The sequence below is a fragment of the Amblyomma mixtum genome, chromosome 8, assembly GCF_055824585.1.
Source record: "Amblyomma mixtum isolate Tamu chromosome 8, ASM5582458v1, whole genome shotgun sequence".
NCBI classification, from domain to species: Eukaryota; Metazoa; Arthropoda; class Arachnida; order Ixodida; family Ixodidae; genus Amblyomma; species Amblyomma mixtum.
The window spans coordinates 13263996-13288511 of NC_143019.1; the positions used below are offsets into that span (position 1 = coordinate 13263996).

Here is a 24516-nt window from a genome sequence, read left to right on the forward strand (position 1 = left end):
TAGTGCGGAGACCGAGATTTGCCTTCTTGTCCAAGGCATGGTCTTTGAATAAACAGGAGAGGTCTTTGAAATTATCGCGTTTTATGGTTTATGAGGGTTTAACGTCCCAAAGCGACTCAGGCTATGAGGGACGTCGTAGTGGGGGGTTCCGGAAGTTTCGACCACCTGGGGTTCTTTAACGTGCACCGACATCGCACAGTACACGGGCCTCTAGTACTTCGCCTCCATCGAAATGCAACCGCCGCGGTCGGGTTCGAACCCGCGTATTTCGGGTCAGCAGCCGAGCGCCGTAACCACTGAGCGACTGCGGCACTGCTTCTGAGACCGACTGCGCCACGAACCGAAGTTCTTGTACAAAATTCAATTATGCACTTATTCCATTGCCTTGTGTATTACCCGGTTATATCCTGCGTAGTTCAGGGATGGTGTAAGTTTCAATCGTGCCAATGGTAAAGGCTTGGGTGTACTCCTAGCCAGATATTGTGCGCCGCTGAAGGACTACACACAGACATCTGCGACCAATGTGCAATAGTTCGGTCATGTGGTGGATCTTGCTTCTTTATATCCCCACGGGCATGCCACATAAGTGGTAAGGTCCACCCCAGGGCTTTTTTTTTCTTATGAAGACTGCTTCTAATCTCACGAAGTTATAGGAGAAAAAGTTCGCAGGAAAATGAGCGAACTTCGTTACATCTTAATGCCGAAATGATGAAGGGGCCAAAGAAAAGTTATTAACTCGGAATTGTGTTACCAACCTAACCACATTAAAAAGCTAGCAGAAAATTTTTGTTAATACTGCTAAAATTTTGAGAAAGCAGTACGTTTTCGAATTCGCAATAATGAAAATTTGGTGGAATTGAATAATGAGATCAGAGCGGCCAGGAGAAGGGCTTCGAAGTCGCACAAGTAAACAATACAGTGCGAGGAGCAGGTACTGGCAGAGGGTTTGGACGAGATGGCATAGATTTCAGTGGAAGAGTGGGAGCAGACACAGGCGTGGTGGACCGCGCAGTAGCTTTTTTAGGGAGTCCGCGAGAACTCCGGGCATAAGAGTAGGTGGATGCGATGAAGAAACCGTAATATTAGAGGGTGAGGCCAACAAAATGGAGACTACAGTAAAATCAAGAATACAAAATAAAATAAACATCATGATCAGTTATATAAACATGCGAAGGGCAGAAAGAGAACGAAATGGTTGGGAATAGAACAGCAGTTAAAGGAATAAAAAACAGGAGCACACACTCAGTGCGAGGCACATCTATCTAAGGGGTATAGAAGAAGGGGTATAGAAGGGGTATAGAAGGGGTATAAGGGGTATAGGTATATAGTGCTCCTGATAGAAGACAATCCGTTTATTGATAGCTATGTCTGGGAGGGGTGCTACAGAACAACAACGAAGAAGAAGGGAAGAGGGGTTCGTATACTGATGCATCAAGGAACACATTGCCAAATAATAAAACCGTCTTGGAATGAACTTCTCTGGGTATCAGGAATGGTTGCAGGCAGAAGGATATGGCCAGGGGTGGCCGATCTGTATGCAGGGGACAACTGCAGGCACGAAAATATGAATCTGGGGAAAAGTCTTAACGACCATCTAAGACAGGTGCTGCGATGATTCTATTGGGGGATATGAATGGCCACATCGAAGATATGGATGGATAATCACATTGTAACGGGAAGTTAATCCCACATCCCATAGCTGCTCCACATGTCCCCTGTATTTACTGATGCACAGTTACATGCAAAAGAGACAAAGTGCACACATCCACAGAAGGAAGTGTACTCCACAATTTTTCCTTCTGTGAGCTGAGTTAGAGCAGAGGACCTTTATAGCTTGCTGTGTGCGGCGTCGAAACAGTGCTGGAATGGAGTGCAGTAAAAAGAATAGCACAAGCACTATCGCACAGCTTGGAGGTCGACTTGGGCACGCGAGGAACTCAGCATCAGGCAGGACTCCCCTTGTTTCTTATCACATATTATCGACACTTATCGCTTATTTTGGTAACATACCCAGCAATTCTGGACAAACGCATTTTTTAGCGCAAAACCGTTTTGAAAGCAATTTTTTCATATAATGTAAGATTTCACTATAACAATCAGTATATCCGCCGGTCACCTGACGGCAGTCTTGTATTTTTTTATTCACGTCTTTGCTATCGTCAAAAACATTCCACATTGATTTTCTATGGTCTTCTTAACTGCTTGATGCGATCGATGGAAGCATTTTAAAATAAATATTTTGTTACATATCTGAATAATGGACCACTAAATTCAATATTTCCACAACAGCAGTGTCCTACAATTTTCCAATTTTAAAATTTTTTTCTGCAGAAAGCTGGGCATGAGATACAAAGAGGAGCTGAGAAGCTAGTGATTATTGCCTGGCTATACGCCCACAATCGCTAAGAAACGGGGCTTCCCGCAATGAATTTTATATGACTATTTTGGTGCAGTCCTAGTGAAAGTTTTTTCAGGCACCAATTGAAAGGCTCAATTTGCTGGTGCCGCCTGAACCTGCCTGAATTCCGTTACACATGCTGCTTGGCATTTGGAAGCGCAAATACGGGCTATTTCACCTGAGGTGTTCTGCATGTTTAAAAGATAGGCTTTTTCAGTTAGAAGACCACTTTTTTCACATAGGATTGTGAGCGCTGCAGCTCTATTCAGTAGCGTGGCTTTTTGGGCTTGTTGGTACATACTTCAAAGACACTGTAGCGCAGCAAAAGACGAGGACACAAGAAACGAGAGACGAACACCACGAGCGCTAACTTCCAACAAACTTTATTCTCCTGAAGCATCACACTTTTATACACCAGAAAACAGTAATCACACGTGCGAACAGTATCAATTTCTTAGAAAAACGAGCTCTTTATCTGAGAGGAGAATGGAAGGTGTGCTTACACACGAGCATCCTGACCTATTTATCTTTTCGGCTTCAATGATTTCGCGCGTTAACCTTTCTCTACTTTTTCCTATTACCAGACTTTTATCAAAGTAAGGCTTACAGGTTTTTGACTTGCATGCGAGAATGTGGTCAACCAGCGATCCGCCTTGCCCGTTTCTGACGTTGCGAGCGTGTTCCATTAGGCGCTCGTTCAGACATCTCCCCGTCTGGCCGATATAGTGCTTCCCGCATGACAAGGGAATTTGATATACAACACCTTCATCGCACGTGACGTAGGGCTTCTGGTGCCTAGTTGCGCAACCGCGCGCTTTGTTGGTGTTAGTTTTTCCCAGTTTGCACAACGTTGCAAGTTTTTTAGGCGCCGAGAACACGACGGTCGCATTCGCTCGTTGACCAATTCTTTTTAAATTGTGGGAAATCTTGTGTAGGTAAGGTACTACAACAAGGTTTTTTCGTTCACGAGGAACCGGGTTTAGGTTACATTGATTTTCTGGTTTCATTCTCTTAACAAGTTTTTCGGCAACAGAAACTTGAACATGAGAGGGGTACCCGGCATTAGTCAGCCTCTTGGACTGCTCTTGAAAACTATCGGTCATCATGTGCGGACATGATTTCTGGAGAGCATTTTGAAAACATAAATTGACAATACCTCTTTTTACCAGTTTTGAATGAGCGGAGTGATATGGCAGTATCGGCTTGTTACTACGCGGCTGGTAGGCCCAGCATATGTGATGAGCGCGAAAGATGAAGTTAATATCTAAAAATCTAATGGAGTTATCGATGGGCAATTCGCATGTTAAAACAAGCGGTTTAAAATGTTCTCTCATGGTAGTTAAAATGCTCTGAGCCTTTGACTCAAGTGAGCCGTGGTCACACTTAACAAGAATAAAAAAGTCATCAACAAATCTAAAGACCTTGATTACGTCCAAGCTGTCTAGGTGGCTGGAAACAGCCTTGTCAAGTTTTGATAAAAACAGATTACTCAGAATCGGCGCTATGCACGACCCGATGCATATCCCTTCTTTCTGAAGGTAGGGTTTTCCTTCCCAGTTAATAAACGTTGACTGCAAGTAAATAGCTAAAATTTCTAAAAAACTGCTCGCCGACACACCAGCCGCATTCTGGAAAGCAACACACCCAAACTCATCTATGCACTCCTCTACACAGCACAGCACCTTGTCATTCGGCAGCGAGTAATAAAGATCCTTAACATCTACAGAAAATGCAACCATGCTGTCATCAGAGCGCGACCGAACAAAGTCTAAAATTTCGTCAGATTTCTTAACCATAAAGGGGTCGTCAAGCGGTAAAAGGTTAAGTTTGCTTTGTAAGTACATTGAAACCGTTTTTTGCCATGTGCCAGTTTCAGAAATGATCACCCTGAATGGTTTTTCCGGTTTATGTGTTTTTGCACTGAAAAACACGTCTAAAAAATCTTTTCGTGCATCGCCTATTTCTTTAGCCAGCTTGGTAAGGTTTAACTTGTTGCATAGCTTCTTCGCTTTAGCTTTTACTTTTGACATCATTACTTCGTTGCGGCAGTTAAATACAGAAGACACGGCTTCGTCAGCCTTTGACTTGTAAAGTTCACAGGATAGAATTGCAAAGCCACCTTCTTTGTCAGCAGGCAGCACGATCAGGTCCTGTTCCTTGATGAAGGACTCGACGCGCTTGAGGGGTAGCTTGGAAGATCCTGGCTTTGAGAACTGCAAAACGTCGACTCCTTCTGAAATGCAGCGGTCGTGTTCCAGTTGCGTTGCACGCTGCGATACTTGGCGTACCATCGCAAGTAGTTGTGCAGCTGACGGCTTGGGCTCCACAGCGAACTTTGGTCCTAACGATAGAACCCTTGACACGTCATCCGGTAGATCCAGGGCCTCCATGGTGTGGACGGTGCTCCGGGCTGTCTTCGTCCTGCTCGCAAGGTCGGCCCGTAGTTGTGGCAGATGTTGAGCCCACAAGCATTCGGTAGCTTGAGCAGAGATACGCTGGTATTCCCGAAGAGTTCGCCAGGCTGCCTGACTTTCGCCATTCTCGCATGCAAGTCAAAAACCTGTAAGCCTTACTTTGATAAAAGTCTGGTAATAGGAAAAAGTAGAGAAAGGTTAACGCGCGAAATCATTGAAGCCGAAAAGATAAATAGGTCAGGATGCTCGTGTGTAAGCACACCTTCCATTCTCCTCTCAGATAAAGAGCTCGTTTTTCTAAGAAATTGATACTGTTCGCACGTGTGATTACTGTTTTCTGGTGTATAAAAGTGTGATGCTTCAGGAGAATAAAGTTTGTTGGAAGTTAGCGCTCGTGGTGTTCGTCTCTCGTTTCTTGTGTCCTCGTCTTTTGCTGCGCTACAGTGTCTTTGAAGTATGTACCAACAAGCCCAAAAAGCCACGCTACTGAACTATATTTCTAGTACAACGGGCCCGCTTTTTAATGTTCGCCAGAATCCCTGTGCTACAGTTTCACTCATAGCGCTTGCGACATGTCGTGCACGCACAATGTCGTTCTGCATTCGCAACAAGTTGCTGCCTGAAGACGTGAGGCGGTTGTTTGGAGGATTCATCCCATCGGCTGGTCACGGCATGAGGGCGTGCAAGCTTGCCAAATCTGAGTGGTACAGGCAAGCCCGGCTTCACAGGCAGTGCCTCGAGGCTCAGCTTCTCTCGAATGGCGAAAGTCAGGCAGCCTGGCGAACTCTTCGGGAATACCAGCGTATCTCTGCTCAAGCTACCGAATGCTTGTGGGCTCAACATCTGCCACAACTACGGGCCGACCTTGCGAGCAGGACGAAGACAGCCCGGAGCACCGTCCACACCATGGAGGCCCTGGATCTACCGGATGACGTGTCAAGGGTTCTATCGTTAGGACCAAAGTTCGCTGTGGAGCCCAAGCCGTCAGCTGCACAACTACTTGCGATGGTACGCCAAGTATCGCAGCGTGCAACGCAACTGGAACACGACCGCTGCATTTCAGAAGGAGTCGACGTTTTGCAGTTCTCAAAGCCAGGATCTTCCAAGCTACCCCTCAAGCGCGTCGAGTCCTTCATCAAGGAACAGGACCTGATCGTGCTGCCTGCTAACAAAGAAGGTGGCTTTGCAATTCTATCCTGTGAACTTTACAAGTCAAAGGCTGACGAAGCCGTGTCTTCTGTATTTAACTGCCGCAACGAAGTAATGATGTCAAAAGTAAAAGCTAAAGCGAAGAAGCTATGCAACAAGTTAAACCTTACCAAGCTGGCTAAAGAAATAGGCGATGCACGAAAAGATTTTTTAGACGTGTTTTTCAGTGCAAAAACACATAAACCGGAAAAACCATTCAGGGTGATCATTTCTGAAACTGGCACATGGCAAAAAACGGTTTCAATGTACTTACAAAGCAAACTTAACCTTTTACCGCTTGACGACCCCTTTATGGTTAAGAAATCTGACGAAATTTTAGACTTTGTTCGGTCGCGCTCTGATGACAGCATGGTTGCATTTTCTGTAGATGTTAAGGATCTTTATTACTCGCTGCCGAATGACAAGGTGCTGTGCTGTGTAGAGGAGTGCATAGATGAGTTTGGGTGTGTTGCTTTCCAGAATGCGGCTGGTGTGTCGGCGAGCAGTTTTTAGAAATTTTAGCTATTTACTTGCAGTCAACGTTTATTAACTGGGAAGGAAAACCCTACCTTCAGAAAGAAGGGATATGCATCGGGTCGTGCATAGCGCCGATTCTGAGTAATCTGTTTTTATCAAAACTTGACAAGGCTGTTTCCAGCCACCTAGACAGCTTGGACGTAATCAAGGTCTTTAGATTTGTTGATGACTTTTTTATTCTTGTTAAGTGTGACCACGGCTCACTTGAGTCAAAGGCTCAGAGCATTTTAACTACCATGAGAGAGCATTTTAAACCGCTTGTTTTAACATGCGAATTGCCCATCGATAACTCCATTAGATTTTTAGATATTAACTTCATCTTTCGCGCTCATCACATATGCTGGGCCTACCAGCCGCGTAGTAACAAGCCGATACTGCCATATCACTCCGCTCATTCAAAACTGGTAAAAAGAGGTATTGTCAATTTATGTTTTCAAAATGCTCTCCAGAAATCTTGTCCGCACATGATGACCGATAGTTTTCAAGAGCAGTCCAAGAGGCTGACTAATGCCGGGTACCCCTCTCATGTTCAAGTTTCTGTTGCCGAAAAACTTGTTAAGAGAATGAAACCAGAAAATCAATGTAACCTAAACCCGGTTCCTCGTGAACGAAAAAACCTTGTTGTAGTACCTTACCTACACAAGATTTCCCACAATTTAAAAAGAATTGGTCAACGAGCGCATGCGACCATCGTGTTCTCGGCGCCTAAAAAACTTGCAACGTTGTGCAAACTGGGAAAAACTAACACCAACAAAGCGCGCGGTTGCGCAACTAGGCACCAGAAGCCCTACGTCACGTGCGATGAAGGTGTTGTATATCAAATTCCCTTGTCATGCGGGAAGCACTATATCGGCCAGACGGGGAGATGTCTGAACGAGCGCCTAATGGAACACGCTCGCAACGTCAGAAACGGGCAAGGCGGATCGCTGGTTGACCACATTCTCGCATGCAAGTCAAAAACCTGTAAGCCTTACTTTGATAAAAGTCTGGTAATAGGAAAAAGTAGAGAAAGGTTAACGCGCGAAATCATTGAAGCCGAAAAGATAAATAGGTCAGGATGCTCGTGTGTAAGCACACCTTCCATTCTCCTCTCAGATAAAGAGAGCTCGTTTTTCTAAGAAATTGATACTGTTCGCACGTGTGATTACTGTTTTCTGGTGTATAAAAGTGTGATGCTTCAGGAGAATAAAGTTTGTTGGAAGTTAGCGCTCGTGGTGTTCGTCTCTCGTTTCTTGCGTCCTCGTCTTTTGCTGCGCTACAGTGTCTTTGAAGCTCTATTCAGCTAAGACGTGCTAACGAGTAGGCTGTTTAAATAATGTTGATTAAGTAACTTTTTCTACTATATCTGTTAGTCTCCTTATTTATTAAGAGACGTGCAGCCCACCGTAAGCAATGTATATACTTTTTTTTAATTTCGAAAATGCAGTTACCCTTGGCGCTGAGGCCGAGCAAATTTGGGCTACATCACGCTAAAATTACTGCGCTTTCGAGAACCTTGCAGGCAAAGCAACTCCTCTACTACACGTAACTCGTCGAAATAAGCAAAATTTGTTGGGTCACGTCACCGAAGATCTTAGTTTTTGAAATTCTAAAGAGTGATATACATATCACGGTAGGTTACGTGCTTCTCAATAAATGTGAGGACTAACTGCTGGAGTTAGAAAGTGATTTCTCAGTATTGGTTAGCCAGACTACTAGTTAGCATATTTCAGCTGTTTTCTGATGTGCTACACCACTGATAATGCAATGGCGATAAAAGTGCTCCAACTCAAAAAGTCTATTTTAAAAAGTGCAGACCATAAACACCCGGTATTTGCGGCCCCGAGTGCCAAGCAGCTGTCCTCAGTTACAAGTCAAAATGCACAGGGCAATATATATATATATATATATATATATATATATATATATATATATATATATATATATATATATATATATATATATATATATATATATATATATATACAGGCGATCATAGGTGGTGATGCTACAAATCTGTGATAGAGGCACTGGTTGTGCACTTCGCTTCTACAAAGATCGGCTTTTCGATGCGTCTTCGAATCGCATTTTGCCGTCGCTTTTTCGTTCCCGTGTTGCGTCGGCTTCTCGTGGCCGGCGGCGTCTGAAGGGTGGAAGCGAGTGGACGGATGCAGGTGAGTGTTTAGTGGTGGGTGGGGGTTCTGTAGGGTTGAGGTGGGTCGGTCGGTGCAGGTAGCCGGCTCTTGGACGGGGAAGATGGGTGGCGGGTGTGGGGTTTTAAATAGAGAGATAAACACGTTCTCCCCGTTTAACCGCGGCTGACAGATTTCAAAGCCGCGCCAACCCCACACCGTGGTTGCGTACGCTACCGAGCGCACGCCGACCACGGCGGGCCTTGCTCTGCGGGAACAAAGGAACGACACACTGGCTGACACAAACAAGGCATTTATTGCTATAACAACAATAACGCCAGCTAGCAACAAAATAGACTGAGGAATCGAGGATGTCCGACTCACCAGCACGGTTACGAGCGAACGTTCGCCCACGGTAGGGCAAGAGGAAAGCTCCGAGGCCAGACGGGACGAGCTGAGGGGAACATATTTCCACACGACGTCGCCCGCGGCGAAGAGCGGAGCTTTGCGCGTGAACGTCCACACGCTTCCCGGTCCCGAGCAAAAGAGCGTCTCTCACCGCGCGCGCGCAGCAAAATGCCATCCGTGGCGTTGGTGTCGCTGCGACGCGAGCGCCCTCCCCTCTTAGTCAGAGTAACACAACTGAGAAGGGTGCGTTGCGGGGGAGCCAACCACAGTAGGGGGTGCAATGCGGGAAAGTGAACGCAGGGGACGAAGGCATCCCCACAAGGGCTGAGGTAGGTGGGTTGAGGCTTTCTGGAGGTCGAAGGCGGTGGGTTGGTGTTGGGTGAGCTTCTCGAGATGAAGGTGGGTTGTTTGGTGGTGGGTGAAGAATTCTGGAGGGTACAATGGGTGGAGAGTAAAGGGTGGGTGAATTGTGTACGAAGGCCTTATGAACGGTGGATGAGGCAGCATGCAATATTGACCGATTTTTTGAAGATGAGGTTAGTAATGCCAATGGATTGAAAAAGTCCGTAAAGGTTTCGGCCCCTTTACTACCTATACTACAACTCTTGATTGCACTTTTATTTAGGCATAAAGGGGAAACCCCCGATCGGACATCCTGCAAAGGCTCTGCATTTCGGAGCCTTTTCAACAGTAGTACCGGAACTTGCAGGATGCCAGCAGTACATCCTCATCGACCATGATGTGGCTGATGCGTCGCAGTGGTCGCAGTCGGTGCTGATACTGCAGGCAGTGCTCTCCATTGACGGCCACGTCGAAAGCGGAGTCCAGCACCTGCACGAGAGACCGAAGGGCCGCTATTATACGTCTCCTAAATGTCTAAAGGTGCCCTTCTGGAGAAATAACTTTAACAACTGATACCCCGACAGACAGAAAGCAGAGTTCGAAAGCAAAGACACATTTTTGAGACGAAAGAAAACACCGCAAAGATGTTTTCGAATAAAGATGTTTTATTCGGCTCAAACATTGTAAGACGGCAATAATTTGAAATTGATTTGCCCAAATTTCTGATCAATTTAGAACATTTTCAGGGGGCTCAAAATTTCTGAGGTTAACGTTATCAAATATTTTGAACGGCTACTGTGCCACTGACTGAGTAATTCGTTAACATTAATTGTAGCGTTTCAGACTTCCCATAGGTAGGCACATTGAACAATTAAATTATGGTTAGGCACTCCTCGTCATAACCACCATCATCAGTAGCAGCAGCCTGACTACGCCCACTGCAGGAGAAAGGCTTCTCCCATATCTGTCTATTGAACTCTGTCCTGTGCCAGCTGTGGCCACCGTATCTCCAGAAATTTCTTAATCTCATCCGCCCACCCAACTTTTTGCCGCCTCCTGCTACGCTTCCCTGCCTTTGGAATCCAGTATCTGTGCCTAGCTAGGAAACTAAACACTCAAAGTGAACAAACGCAGCGCTTCTGATTGTACACACCTTATCGAACGATCGGTGCTCGGCAGAACGCCGCGTTAGAGCTTTGCCGCCGAGTTCAGGCACACTGTGGCGAACAGTGACTTACATCTATGCAGGCAGAAGCGCAACTAGGTCCTGCGTACGATAAAATCGGTGACGTCAAAGGAATTCTAGTGATTAGCGGCGGTGGCAACCATGAAGAGTCGCTTCTAGTTGCCCCAGTAGCACTAGTTAGGCGCTCAACAAATCTCAGCTGCAGATGTCTTGATCAAAGTGGAAGCTTGGGTAATTTCGTGCGCCATCTTCGGAACAGTGCAAGAACACGGAGGAGTAATAATCATGGAGACTGCACGCTGACTTACACTTGAAGTTTATTCAGTCATATTCATAGCTTACTGTCTATAAAAAACAATCTCAAATACTTTTTTTTCGGTGTCTAACCCACCATTCAGAAAAAAAAGTTATTTTCTTATAATGCTAGTAATGCGTTGCTTACGCGCTCATACGAGGTCTGTTAGAAAAGTATCCGACCTTTGGCCGTAGAAAAAAAAATGGCATAACTGGAGCGTTGGAAACCTAATTACCTTCAAAGTAGTCTCCTTTGGACTTCACACACTTCTCCCAGATGTGCTGCCACTGTTGGAAGTATTCCGAAAAGGCCTTTTTCGGAATGGAGTTTAGCTCAGCTGTCGTTGCAGCCATAATGTCCTCTCTTGTCTGGAATTGCGCTGTTTTCAGTGGCCTTTTGATTTTGGGAAACAGCCAGAAGTCGCAGGGGGCCTCACCAGGAGAGTAAGGAGTGTGTTGAACTACAATAGTCTGGTTTTTTGCCAAAAAAGTCTGAATCGAGTGCGAAGAATGTTCAGGAGCATTCTCGGGAAGGATGCGCCAATTTCCTGTTGACCGCAACTCCGGTCTCATGCGCCGCACATCATCATGTAGGCGACGGAGGACATCCCTGTTGTACTCTTTAAGCATTGTTTGACCCTGGGGCGTGCGTACTCGTGGTGTGCCACACAGCTAGAGTTCGAGAAAGCAGTCAGCATCACTTTGACGTTGCTGAGCATTTGGCAGGCCTTCTTTGGTCTTGGGGACGTGGAATGCTTCTACTGTGACGACTGGGATTTGGTTTCCGGGTCGTACCCGTACACCCAAGACTCGTCACCAGTGATTATGGTGTTGATGAAGTCGGGGTCACTGTTTGTGGAATCCAGCGTGTCCTGTGAGACTTCAACACGAAGCTGCTTTTGCTCCACCGTGAGCAGCTTCGGCGCGAATTTCGCCGCAACTCTCTTCATGGCCAAATATTCGGGGATAATGGAATGTGCAGAAAAACTACTGATGTCCACCTCTTCCGCAATTTCTCGGATAGTCACACGACGGTCCCCTATCACCAGAGCGTTCACTTCGGCAATGATCTGGCCATTTCGGCATGTTGATGGCCGACCGGAGCGTGGCTCGCTCTCCACCGATGTGCGGCCATTTTTAGACCAGTTGTACTATTGCTTAATTTGTGTGCTGCTCTAAGCATCGTCACCGAAACCCGTCTGAATATTTCGAATGGTTTCCAATTGGCTGTCGCCCCGTTTCTGGCCAAAATTTGATGCATTAGCGCTGCTCCTGTCGCACCGCCATTTTGCTTGCACTAAAAAACCGACGAGAGCACTGCGCTCTACCTCACTCAAACGCTGCCTCCCAGCGATTGACGCTATCGGCAGGCGGGAAAAAATTCGTGCATGCGCACGACACTTCAAGATCTGCTGGTGCAAGCGCGCTTGTTTCTTATCCATCAGGTGTTCGCAAAAAAAAATAAGGTCGGATACTTTTCTAACAGACCTCGTATTGTTGTCTGTCAGTTTTGTAAGTCTCGATTAATTTCTCTCGATGTTTTATTAGAACTTGTCTAGATCTTGCGCTGACTGAAAATGGGAAAGCAGTCTTTGCAATCTCTGCAGTGAACGCCCGGCTGTCTAGCCACCTAACTACTCAAGGTTATTTTGTGCTCCCGCAAATGGTCATTCATCTTCCTCTTTTTGTCTAGTGTAGGGTACCTTTGTGAGTGGTAGGCACAGCATTTGACAATCACCCTCGAGGCTTGCCAGTTAGGGCCGCGCAAATATTTATTCAAGCTTTACAATTATGAAACGCAGAATAAAAAGAGTCTCGCGCACAAAAGGATCTGTTGTAAAGTCACTAAATTTCTCAATCTATGACCGTTAATAAATCATGAAAACGAAGGGCAAAAAAGACAGGATAAATGTTTAATCGGCAAGCAATGCTCATTAGCATTCACCCAAGCGCTGCCATACGCCTACAAAGGAAAGCCACGAATGACTGACACGAGTAGGTGGTGGTCCAGGGTTCTCTCTCTGGAACGGTAAAAATTTTTCTTCAGCTACGAATCTTATTTAATAAGTAAAGGCTGGCTAGTTGGTTGTGCAGTAGCAACGTGGACAAGAAAAAAAAGGGACGCAAACATAGGCGCTTTCTATTAAAGCTGCATAGCCTTCCTCTATAGGTCTGTATGGCTGAGCTTGGATGGATGATAACAAGCGATTACTGCGCTATTACAAGTCTGTTGCGCCTCGAAGGATACCTCTAAATATCGGTCTACAAGCGTAGATATTTATACCAGTATTGATAACCAAGTACAAAACAAGCTAGAATCATGAGAGAAGAGGCTCTTCAGGAAACAAGAGCTTTCGCACAGAAAGGTGCAACGTTTACATACCCGAATTTGCAGGTCAAAGTGTACGCCCCGGACAAAGGGAAAGTGTCCGTACTTGCGCTCCTCAACTCCCCAGCCACTTTCCATGTTGGTGTTGCACGCCACCATATTGTTACGGAAGCGACGGAAGTGAGGCCTGAATTCGAATGCGATTTCCCAGCCCGGGCCCTCACACAGGAAGCTGACGAAGAACCTGCACCGCAACAAGTTAGTTGTGTAGTGTTACCATGCCTACGCAGCGTACATTGTCAGCAGACGAACCTTTATGCACTCATTTCATCGCACGAGACAGAAAAATTCGCTGTGGCTTAGCTTGGTTAAGCCCGGTAATTGCGAAAGCAATATCCGTACCTACGCCATGGTACAGCTGGTAGTGTAGCTGGTAGTGGTACTTGTGGTTAGACTTGTGGGGATGCATCGGTTATACAATCCAATCCAAACAAATCCAAAATAATACAATCAAATCCAATGCAATCCCATCCAATCCAATCCAATCCAATCCACTCCTATCCTATCCAATCCAATACAATGCAATCGAATCCAATCCAATGTAATCTACTATAATCTAAAGTAATCTAATCCAATCCACTCCAGTCCAATCCAATCTAATGTAATCCAATGCAATCTAATCTAATCCAACTAATGCAATCAAGGTCAAATGAAGGTCAATGGTGGTCACCGCAGCGGCACGATGGTGGTCACCCTGGAAAGTGCAAGTAGTATTGCTTTCGCAATAAAAGGTATTCAACGCCAGGTGCAAGCCATCCGTCGTCCAGTGGTCGAGCATCCTCCGCGATCGATCGTCCAGGGGCCACGATTGAGGACTGGCTGGACTACACGCAGGTGACGCCATTTGACACGGTATTTATCGCTTCCTGGCTATGGCCCGCTGCTTCCTAAAACCATTCTGCAGTCGCTCTGCCGTGGCAGAAGCTGTCACTTGCCAAGCAGCCCACGTAATCGGCCCTACATTGGAAAGGCATTGGTAAAGGTGGTGGTGGTGAAAAACTTTAATCAAAGAGAGCTTGAGGGTTAAAAAAATAATAATAACCCTGCTGCATGGTCGGTATCCTTAGTCCGGGACACCGCATGACGAGGCCCCGTCTCGCGCCCGCTTGCGTCATGCGGTGTCCCGGACTAAGGATACCGACCATGCAGCAGGGTTATTATTATTTTTTTAACCCTCAAGCTCTCTTTGATTAAAGTTTTTCACCACCACCACCTTTACCAATGCCTTTCCAATGCCTTTGGGACTCCAGTGTGGAGCAGTTGAGGAGGGCAGTCTCCCATGCCTCTCGGGTGGGGGGGGGGGGTGAGGATTCTGAGTACATGCCCACACCATGTGAAAGATATCGCAGATCTCTCCACAGTGCGGGCAGCGCCCATCTTTGTTCGGATCGAAGTGTTTTGCTATTGCAGGACAGAGAAGGGTTCCTGTCTGCAGGCGCCGCAGAGTTCGCTCCTCCGCCTTACTCAGGTCGTACAAAGGTCGGTCGGTCAGGTCAGGTCGGTCGTACAAAGGACCACAGTGAAACTCTCTCTTTCCAATGCTGGGCCGGTTACCTTTGCTTCTTGGGTTAGTGGTGCTTGGGCAGAATTGCTTCACGAACCTCTTGTTCACATTTTCGGACACCGTACTTTCTTTCGTCGATGTAGCCAGTTTCTCCCATCGTGGTTCATTTAGCGTCTATCCTGCATTCGTAAATCTTGGCTCCATTCCTCACTTCTGCTCGCTGTTTTTCTGCCATCGCTTCTCAACGCTTACATGGATCACTTAATTTTAGAAGCGGAATTGCCTCCTAGAAAAATGGATGAGTACAATGCGGCGATTGCCGACAATCGTCACACACGCTTCTACTTTCTACTCTGTGCGATGTCAGTGCACGTTAAAGAATCCCCCAGGTGGTCGAAATTTCCGTAGCCCTTCCCTACGGCGTCCCTCATAGCCTGAGTTGCTTCGGGACGTTAAACCCCAATAAACCAACCAACCAACTAATCACCCAAGGAGCGTAGATTTCAGGTAGGCCTTGCATATATTCCTGCATTAATATCTGCAAGCCTATAACCTTTCATGCAAAGGGTACGCAACATGGGAAAGGCGGCTCACGACTTAGCCTTGCAGAGTGGCCGGCCGCTGATGCACACCATGAGCCCGGGTGTCAGGCTGCCACCAGGCAGCATGTGCAGGAACGGTATGGGCTGCACAAAGGGAGGACCGAGAGGGATACAGTACTGAGATCAGTGCGAACAGCCATCGTGAGGATTTTCACGGCGCACCACAAGAATATAATTAGATAACCTGTGAGAAGTCTACACGGCAGCCGCTTCTTAATTTTGTACAGCGTTACGTAGCAAACGGTACGTAGTTCAAGCACCACTAAGTAGACTGTTTGAGGTTTCCATATGGGCCTGTTTTCTTGCTATCTTGTGACGAAAAGTTCGCACTAGAGCGAGATTAGCTTTGTTAATCTTAATCTACATTTGTTACTACATTTGTTAATCTACTTTGTTAATCTACATTTCTTCCCAACCCGCTCTGTGCCATTATCTAAGCGAAGTTTAGCGCTATCACAGTTGCGGCGTTCCCATTCCTCATTGTAACTTAAGCGTCACTCACCGGGTCGTATATATTGGTTGGTCCATTTGCCAGTAGCACCTGACCGCAGCCCTCCATGACAGGCAGCTGCGCAAAGTGGCCGAAGTTATTTCACTTTAAAAGAAAAAAGGCTGCTAAAAGGGGAGCCAGAATAGAAAACAAGTACAAGCGGTGCTTACATAAAACAATTTCTAGAGTTCAGATCACGTCAAGAATAAGGTACTATCAGCGTCAAATGAAACGCGAACAAAACAACTGGAACGCGAGCACAAAAAATCAAGCATATTAGTGGCTGGAGATGAAATACAGGCGTGGGCTATTAACATTTCAGAAGAGCGGTCTTTTCGGCTTCGATGGGAAAATGAAGTGCTCATGTATTTTGCCTCCCTAGTATAATATCTGCGAGTTGTGCTGTTCGCGTTTCAATTGGCTTGTTCGCGTTTCAATTGACGCTGATAGTACATGTAACGCTTTTGTTCAGAGCATGAAAGAGCACACAATGTTCCGCTGCTCGTTGTGGCATGCAGCCCCCACATACTTCAAGAGGACACAAGTTACGAAGCGTTGAATTTAAGCTGTCACGACTTCCAAGCATACTGCATGTTAACAGGGCTCTGGTGCCAGGGATATTAAGTTTAGGTAAATTATTAAAGCTTACAGCTGACGTGAAACCTTGATAATTCGATATCGGTACATTTATGAAATAGGACTAATTCGACGATTTCACGCTATCGCGCAATTTTATTGTAAATTCAGCAGGTAATTTGAGCCGGCAGCCTACTAAAAAAAAATGGCTGAGGCTTAGCTTAGGTTAAGCCTAGTCAGATGCGAAGCATATTGTCGCCGAGTTGCATATCGAGCACGCCGCTTGGCTAGACGTTCTTCACGCTCTTCATCAGTCTCTGTAGCACGCCGCAACTTTTGCTTCTCATTCCAACGAGCAGCCCTGTCTCCAGGAGGCATCTCTATCCCGTGTACGCCTAGCAGAGGCAGGCGCACCCCCTTGTATGCCGCCGCTCCAGCATCACGTGTTCACTACAGCGCACCTAGCTGCAGAAGCAGGAAACACATTGGTCGCGACGCCGCGCGCGACGCCGCGAGCTGGGGCCCCGTTTCTCTTATGTCGTTACGTCACGCATCACGTGGTCCTCCTTGGTCGCGACGCAGCGCGCGACGGCGCGAGCTGGGCCCCCGTTTCTCATCTGCTGTGACGTCACGCATCACGTGGTATGACATGGAGGTCACGAAAGGTCAATGGTAACGACACCGCCGCGCTCGAGGAGCTGGGTTGGGCTATTTTAGTATGCTTCGCATAAAAATTGACAGTGGTTTAACTCTTCTAAAACTATAGTTAGGCAGAGCGAAAGCTCCATTACACTTGGCTATGCTTGGTTAGACGCTTGAGACTCCTCGCCGGCGTTTTAGGCACACTCAGCCGCGCTCTCATCCATGTCGGAACAACATGCTAGAGCGGAGTTGCCTCCTTAAGCGAACGCCAAGTCGCGTGCAGAATCACATGACCACATCTGGCGAAGCGGCAGTCGGCGCACCACGGTCGCAGCAGCGGCGCGGCGGCTGTAGCTGTGGCAAGTCACGTGGTCTGACGTGACAGCCGCACCTCCGGCGCTTTTTCTGCCGAAGGTCAAACTGCAACACCCGCTGAACTTGGCGAAACATGGCGTAGTGGAGCTCTCGCTCCAAAATGGTGTTATTTATTCATTTATTTATTTCAAGATACCCCTAAAGGCCCTCTTCACGAGTGTATTATATAGGGGGTGGTAAAAATTACAAATTGTATACATAGAAGAAACATTTAACATGAGTAACAGGGCAAAAAAAAGAAGCAAGAAATGAGCAATAACTGGTAGTCAGCAACAATCGAAATGTGGCGGAACAACAAGACGGAAAAAAAATAAAAACATCGGAATAAACAGAACGAAAAGCGAAACTCAAACATATTACGGTGAACAGAACAGAACTAGAAGAAAACTACACATCGCTTTGATTTTTTAAAAGTTCATGAAATGATGTGCGTTAGTTTCAGTTGCGATTGTGGAAGGCAGCCGGTTCCAATCAATAATGGTTTTGGGTATGAATGATTTGGCAAAACTCTAAGTGTGACATGTGATGCGTTTGATCTTGAAAGGATGGTCACGGCGTGGAAACACTGCTGTGGGTAAGTGAAAGAAATCGTCGTGAAGCAAAGTATGATGGTAAATTTTGTGAAAAGGAGTTGATCAGGAGAGTTTACGACGATGGGAAAGGCTGTCAAGACCAGCACGAGCTTTTAACGCTGTGACGCTAGTAAAACGTGAGTAGTCGTAATAAATGAAACGAGCAGCACGGTTTTGCAGGGATTCTATGTTATCTTTGATGTAGGCTTGATCTGGGTCCCATATGGCGGAAGCGTACTCAGTTTTAGGTCGAATTAGTGTAATATAAGCAAGTTTACGCACGTGTGCCGGAGCATGTCGAAGGTTACGTATTAAAAGGCCAAGAGAACGGTTAGCAGCTGCTAGAATGAAGTTAATATGATAGTTCCAGGTTAAGTCTGATTGAAGGTAAACTCGTAGATACTTGTAAGTGGAAGTTTTTTCAACTGTTATGTCATTAAGAGAGTATGTGGTTGGGATGCGATAAGAATTTCTAGTAAAGGAGACGAGCTTTGTCTTAGAGGGATTTAGGGTCATAAGCCACTGCTGGCACCAATTGTTAATAGATTCGAGGTCAGTTTGTAAAGACTGTCGGTCAGAGTCGTTTGTAATGGTTCGGTACACAACACAGTCGTCAGCAAACAGTCTAATTTGTGAAGAAATGCAATTTGGTAAGTCGTTAATAAATATTAGAAAGAGAAGGGGACCAAGAACACTTCCCTGGGGCACACCAGATGTGACATGCGCCAATGTAGAGTTAGAACCATTAACAGAAGTGAACTGAACGCGAGATGAAAGGAAGTCTTTAATCCATGCTAGTACCTGAGGGTGAATATTAAGATGCGATAGCTGTTATAAGAGGGTGTTATAAGGTGTTATAAGAGGGAACATCCGAGGTTGATCTACTTGGGAACACCCGCATTCAGCCAAAAACGCAGTGTCGCGCCGCTGATACTGCCGCCTAATCGAACTCCTCAATGCTTTACGCCCCGTCACGCAGACAGCGGCGATACTCCGTTAGACAAAGCAGGACGTTTTGTTGTTCAACCGTGCGTGACGCATTCAAACCGCGCCGACCTTCTGGACACATATGCGCCACGTCAGCTCCGGATTTTCCGCATGTACCACGTGGTTTCTTTGACCGGAAGCTTGTCTGATATTCCTCCATGTGCAGCGGTGGGCAGTGAAATGATTATTTTTCTGCATACCCGATAATCGCAGTGCTTGCCTCGCATACTTTTCAGTTTGCGCGGAGCCACGCGTTAACATGAGGTATCTGAGCTTGGCCTCCACCCTCAAGCGTGTATAACGGAAGAGATTAAAGCGCGTGCGAACATCTCGCCCAATCATTGGGCCCCGTCAAAAGAGCCGTGCGACCACACATTGCGGACGCCGAAACCTGCATCACCGAAATTCTCTCCAGGGGCGATGGCGGCGGTCACGACGAGTCCAATAAACTCCCGCTTATAGCAGAACTGAAGTGCAAGGCGTCTATAGCAATTGTTTTAGTGGAGTTTTAGTGACTCGCAAGTGCTGCAGGCGGTGCAGAAAGGTTTGCGCTTTCATTTTCAAAGCGAAAGTTGTTCTACGGATGATTACTTGGTGATTTGTCTGGTGTAGGAAGAAAACATTTGGTAACCGTGCGGTTGTTGCGGTGGCTGTGGTAGCAAGTCGCTCAGGTTGCCGAATATGCTGTAGATCTTAGGTAGCATAATGCAGGCATCAGCATGGTGACAGCTTTCGCTAAGTTCAAAGCATTATGCAGCAAATAATAAACATTTTTGCGCTGTTTTTCTTGCGGGGGTGGGGGGTGCTTCGAAAACCCTCTCGTTCGAATATTTGATGTTGTCCGAGAATCCATGAGTGGATTCACGAGAGTGAGAGATCTACACCCCCCCCCCCCCTCCCCCCTATCTCCGCGGCCCACTAAGCTAGGAGTCTGGAACTCAATCAGGCTCTCGAAGTCGACCTCCTGAAAGGCTGGATCCGACTAGGACATTTAGTATTACACACTCAATTTTGCATAACCAGGCAAGCCTCTTACGTAGACTGATATGGTGTTCTCTTTCATGTGGCAGTACCCGCACTTAACTGTATTCACGGACTCATCAAACTGCCTATCTAGCCACGTCAATGAGACTGTGGACCGCGCATAATCGCAGTATGCCGCGCTTTCCGAGAGCAAGCCACATGCGGCGGACCTTGCACAGTACTGGACGCATGGCCGAAGATGTAGAAAGCTCTCCACGAAACGCGGGCGCCCCTTCGTTTCCAGCACAACACAGGTCTGCATTCGCGATTGTGATCAGCTGCCCTCCCCTTACTAAAATTTCTATATACAGTCTATAAGTCTTCTGTTTATGAAGTCTATAGACTGGCGTAGACAATTCCTAGAGGATACAATAGAAGATTTGTAGGCAATACAAATCTGATAGACAGTCTAGATTTATGACCATACAATTTAATAGACTTTTTCTAAAGAATGTCTATATACTATGTACAGACAAAAATATATCTACACTAAGGCAATATAGTCTATAAGAAGTCTGCAGACTTCCTGTAGACCATTTTTATAAGGGTCCTTACGTGCCTCTATACCCTCCAGTGTGCAGGTTGTTGCCGTTGTTGCGACTGAGAGAAGGATGAAGAGAATAATTCAGGCTGCACTTTAGCTCTCTAATGTGCTGCAAGGCGAAAGCGTTTCCTGGCCACTGTTTGTTTTTGTTTACTTTTATTTTCATATTTTGTTTTTTATTTATTTTTGCTCCTTTTCTTTCACATTTTTATTTTCACATCTTATTTTTATTTAGTTTTTATTTTTGTTTATTTTCTTTTGTTTATTTTCCTTCTCTTGACTTTACTCCTTTTATTTTATTTATGAAGCCCATGCATTCACTAGATGCGCCTTTACTCATGCTCGAACCTTGAGCCTTTTAAGCAGTGACGCCGAAAGGCGGACAAATCTGCCGACGCGTCTGTCGACACGGCTGCCGACACGTCTGCTAACGACAGTATGAGGCATTAAAGGCTTTCGCCTTAAAAGAGCCTGCCGACTGGCTCGAGCCGAGCCACCGCCGCTGCCATGGGCAGATAGAGAAGAGTTAAAAGATAAGAGGAAAGAGTGAAAGAAGAGACGCGCGTCACAACAACCGCGTCCGCCGAAGCGAAGACGCTGGCTGAAACAACAGACACACCGAGATCCCCTAGGACTCCAGGCAGGCACGCCAAGAGACAGGGGGTGGATCCATGTCCAAGAATTTCGCACAAAAATTTTGAAAGTTGGAAAGTTGTAAGATACTTTTGCTGTAATATAAAAGGTAGTCATCCATTCTTCTGGTATGTAGCAATATCTCCCTTTAAAGTGTTTCCATAGATCGCATCGAACAGTTGAGACTGGCATGAAAGGCCAAAGCGGGACGCTTTTAGCGATAGCAAAAACGGTAATTAAAAAAGTTCAAGACTGCCGTCTGGTGATCTGCAGATATATTTATTGTTATAGTGAAATCTTCCATGTTATGAAAAAGTGGGTTTATAAAAGGTTTCCTACTAAAAATTGTTTTTCTCCAGAATTGTTCGGTATGAGGGTAATGGGTGACTGAATGGCGACGGGATAAATGAAACAGTTGGGACGAGACGGATTTAGACGGAAATGGTAGAGGGGGAATTGCGTCAGAATGGTGAAGACATTCCTTTGAACTTTACTTCCGACGTTGTATTCGGTGATAGCGAGGAAAGACTGTGGAGCTGGAAGACAGGTGAGATCGTACCGAAGCTGCCTGTAATAGCGCTTCAAGTCGCGCACATACATCACACATGGAAAACGATCAGGTAGTGTTCTTAACATAATACTGGCTCACTATGTACCGTCGACCACTTCCCCGTACGCACTTACCAACGATCTCAGCGGCGGCTTTTGCTCGATCCAGTTAAGAGTGGCGCAGCCTTCCACCTTGATCCTCTCCACCTTGGAGTAGTGCAACCGGTGGCTGAAATCAGCAAAGTGCTGCTCGTTGAAGCTCACCTGCACAGGCGTACCAGCCATTGCTCGCAAATTTTTTTTCCATCAGCGCTGCTTGGCCAGAGTCCGAACCCTGACTAAACATCATCATGATGCTATTATGAGGCATCACACCCGGGTGTGATTTCTGCCACAGATAGGATGCGCTCCTAGCTCCTAGGGGAAAGTGTAGTACGTAGAAAATTTTCGAGCAACTATATTCTGATTGCACCAGTTTATAGAACGTAGTAGCTAATGGCGATAACGAGAATATCAGCCAGGATGACCACGGCGAGTACAATTTAAATTTAGGTCTTATGGGCGCAGTGACCTCAAACGATGAATTGGCCACAGAGAAGGTGGTCATCATCATCAATATCAGTCTGTCTACGCCCACTGCCGGGCAAAGGCCTCTCCCATGTCTCTCCAATTAACCCTGTCCTTTGTCAGCTGCGGCCAAATTACCCCCGCAAACTTCTTAATTTCATCCGCCCACCTAACTTTCTTCCGCCTCCCTTACTAAACTTTTTTAGACAATCTGTAGACTCCACGCATTTTTTTCTATAGTCTATAAATTGTATAGACTAGTTATAGGCAACACAAACTCTATACAAAATTATAGATTTATGCCCACACACTTTTTGTAAGCTATAGACAATCTATAGATATATGCCCATACACTTTTGGTAGACTTTCGTCTATATACAGTCTATAGGCTATGAATAGACAAAAGTAAAATCTACAGGAAGGCAATAGTCTATAAGAAGTCCCCAGACAGTCTATGGACCATTTTTATAAGGGTAGTTAGATAGCACAAAGAGAAATTTAAAGCATGTGAAATAACAGAAAGAGAAATTTTAAACATATGAAATGCTACTTCAGAAACTTGCTTTCTTGTTAAACACAGAAGCCGCATTAAAGCGAGGTCGCGTTAAAGGACTGTGCCCAATTGAAAATAATTGTGCGCACTTATATGCTCGGCAGACTGGACATATTTGGTTTCCTTCCGTCTGCGTCTGCACTAAATTGCACATAAAGATGCCATGCTGGGATGCTTCAACCGCAGAAGTGCTTTTCGAGATACGGAGCATAGCAGTGAGATACGCCACATGTGCTCTAGATAGATCGCTCAGCCAGCTTAGTCGCAGTGCAGGGAACTGACTGTGCTCTGGGACTCCCAACAGAAACATAGCCGAAAGAAGTTCTAGAGCTCTGCTGTCAATGAGCGAAGGAGTCATACCACCAGCCTTCGTGAGTAGAATCTACAAAACTCTGCAAGACGCTATATAAACATTGTCAACAGCGCCGCAGCCCAGGCTCTGCGGCAATCTGTTCCCACAGCAGCTGAAAAACAGTCTATATACAATCTATGGACTTCTTATAGAGTCTGTTGCCCTCCTATAGATATTTCTTTTTGTCTATTCGTAGTCTATAGAGAAAAGTCTACCAAATGTGTATGTCCATAAATCTATAGTATGTCTATAGACTGTCTATATCATTTGCATTGCCTATAGACTGTTCTCTAGTATTCGTCTATAGAGAGTCCATAGACTTAATAGACAGAAGTCTATGGACAGTCTATAGGCTGTCTAAAAATTTTTTGTAAAGGTGTACGTATACCTTGTAGCCCCCCTCATCGACGAGTATTTTGGCCTCGAAGTTGGTTCCCTGCTTCACGGGCAACGATTGGACGCGCTCCGCTTTCTCCCATCTGTCATTGCGGAACGAGTTGATGACTACCATGCCGGTACAGAAGCGAACGCTGATCTGTATGGCTACGTCACCAGTGCCAGTCACCAGGCTTATGTGGAACCTGCAGAGAATAATCAATCACGAATAAGTTGGCTGCGATACGTGCCCACCTGCATACATTACCTCTTGGGCCTCCTGAGGACATGGCCGGACAGCTCGATGATCATGCCAGGCACGAGGGGCTCTAAGGGGTTGTCCATCAGAGCCACCTGTCACCAATAGCAGTTGTCAGTCGGGGTCCAAAACGCGCTTAGGGTGACGGAGCGAAGCTTACGAATAAAATATCCCTAGACCTTACTCAGGTTACAATTTTCGGTCATGGAATGACAAGAGGAGTGCTATTGGCGACTGGTGCGCTCTAGCTAGACGAGCATGCGTAGCGTGACACGACATACGTAGTTGAAGAGAAACGGAACCGATACAGTCATACGACTGATCGAGGGTATTGTCTCTTCTAATCGACGGGTTTGTTCAATGGCACGATTCGAGACCACGTGCTGTTGAGTCCCTCTACTTCCTCTAGGCCCATTGATAGTATTTGTCCATGCTCACGCACGAATTCAAATACCACGGTTAAGGAAACAGCAGACTGAAACCAAACAAGGACACCTTATCTTTAATCTACCGCCATTTGCGGAGAACAGCAGGTAGTGATTGTAGGTCGTGCCCCACACAGGCGATAAGCGGAACCAGTGCAGCAATACAATGACAGTGAAAGGTTCCTCCTATTGTCCATGGGGTTCCGCATTCCAGTAATGAC

General features: G+C 46.1%; 1 protein-coding gene across 1 annotated transcript; it reads right to left on the reverse strand.

Moving 5' to 3' along the window:
* Positions 1 to 9740: 9740 nt before the first annotated feature.
* Positions 9741 to 23956, reverse strand: LOC149331392 (galectin-4-like). The gene is made up of 7 exons (XM_089555491.1): positions 23880 to 23956; positions 23625 to 23817; positions 21900 to 22028; positions 15876 to 15941; positions 15366 to 15457; positions 13262 to 13451; positions 9741 to 9887 (listed from the first exon to the last, which is right to left on the reverse strand). The coding sequence occupies exons 1-7, from the start codon at positions 23954 to 23956 to the stop codon at positions 9741 to 9743; spliced, it is 894 nt and encodes a 297-aa protein (XP_089411617.1).
* Positions 23957 to 24516: the final 560 nt, after the last annotated feature.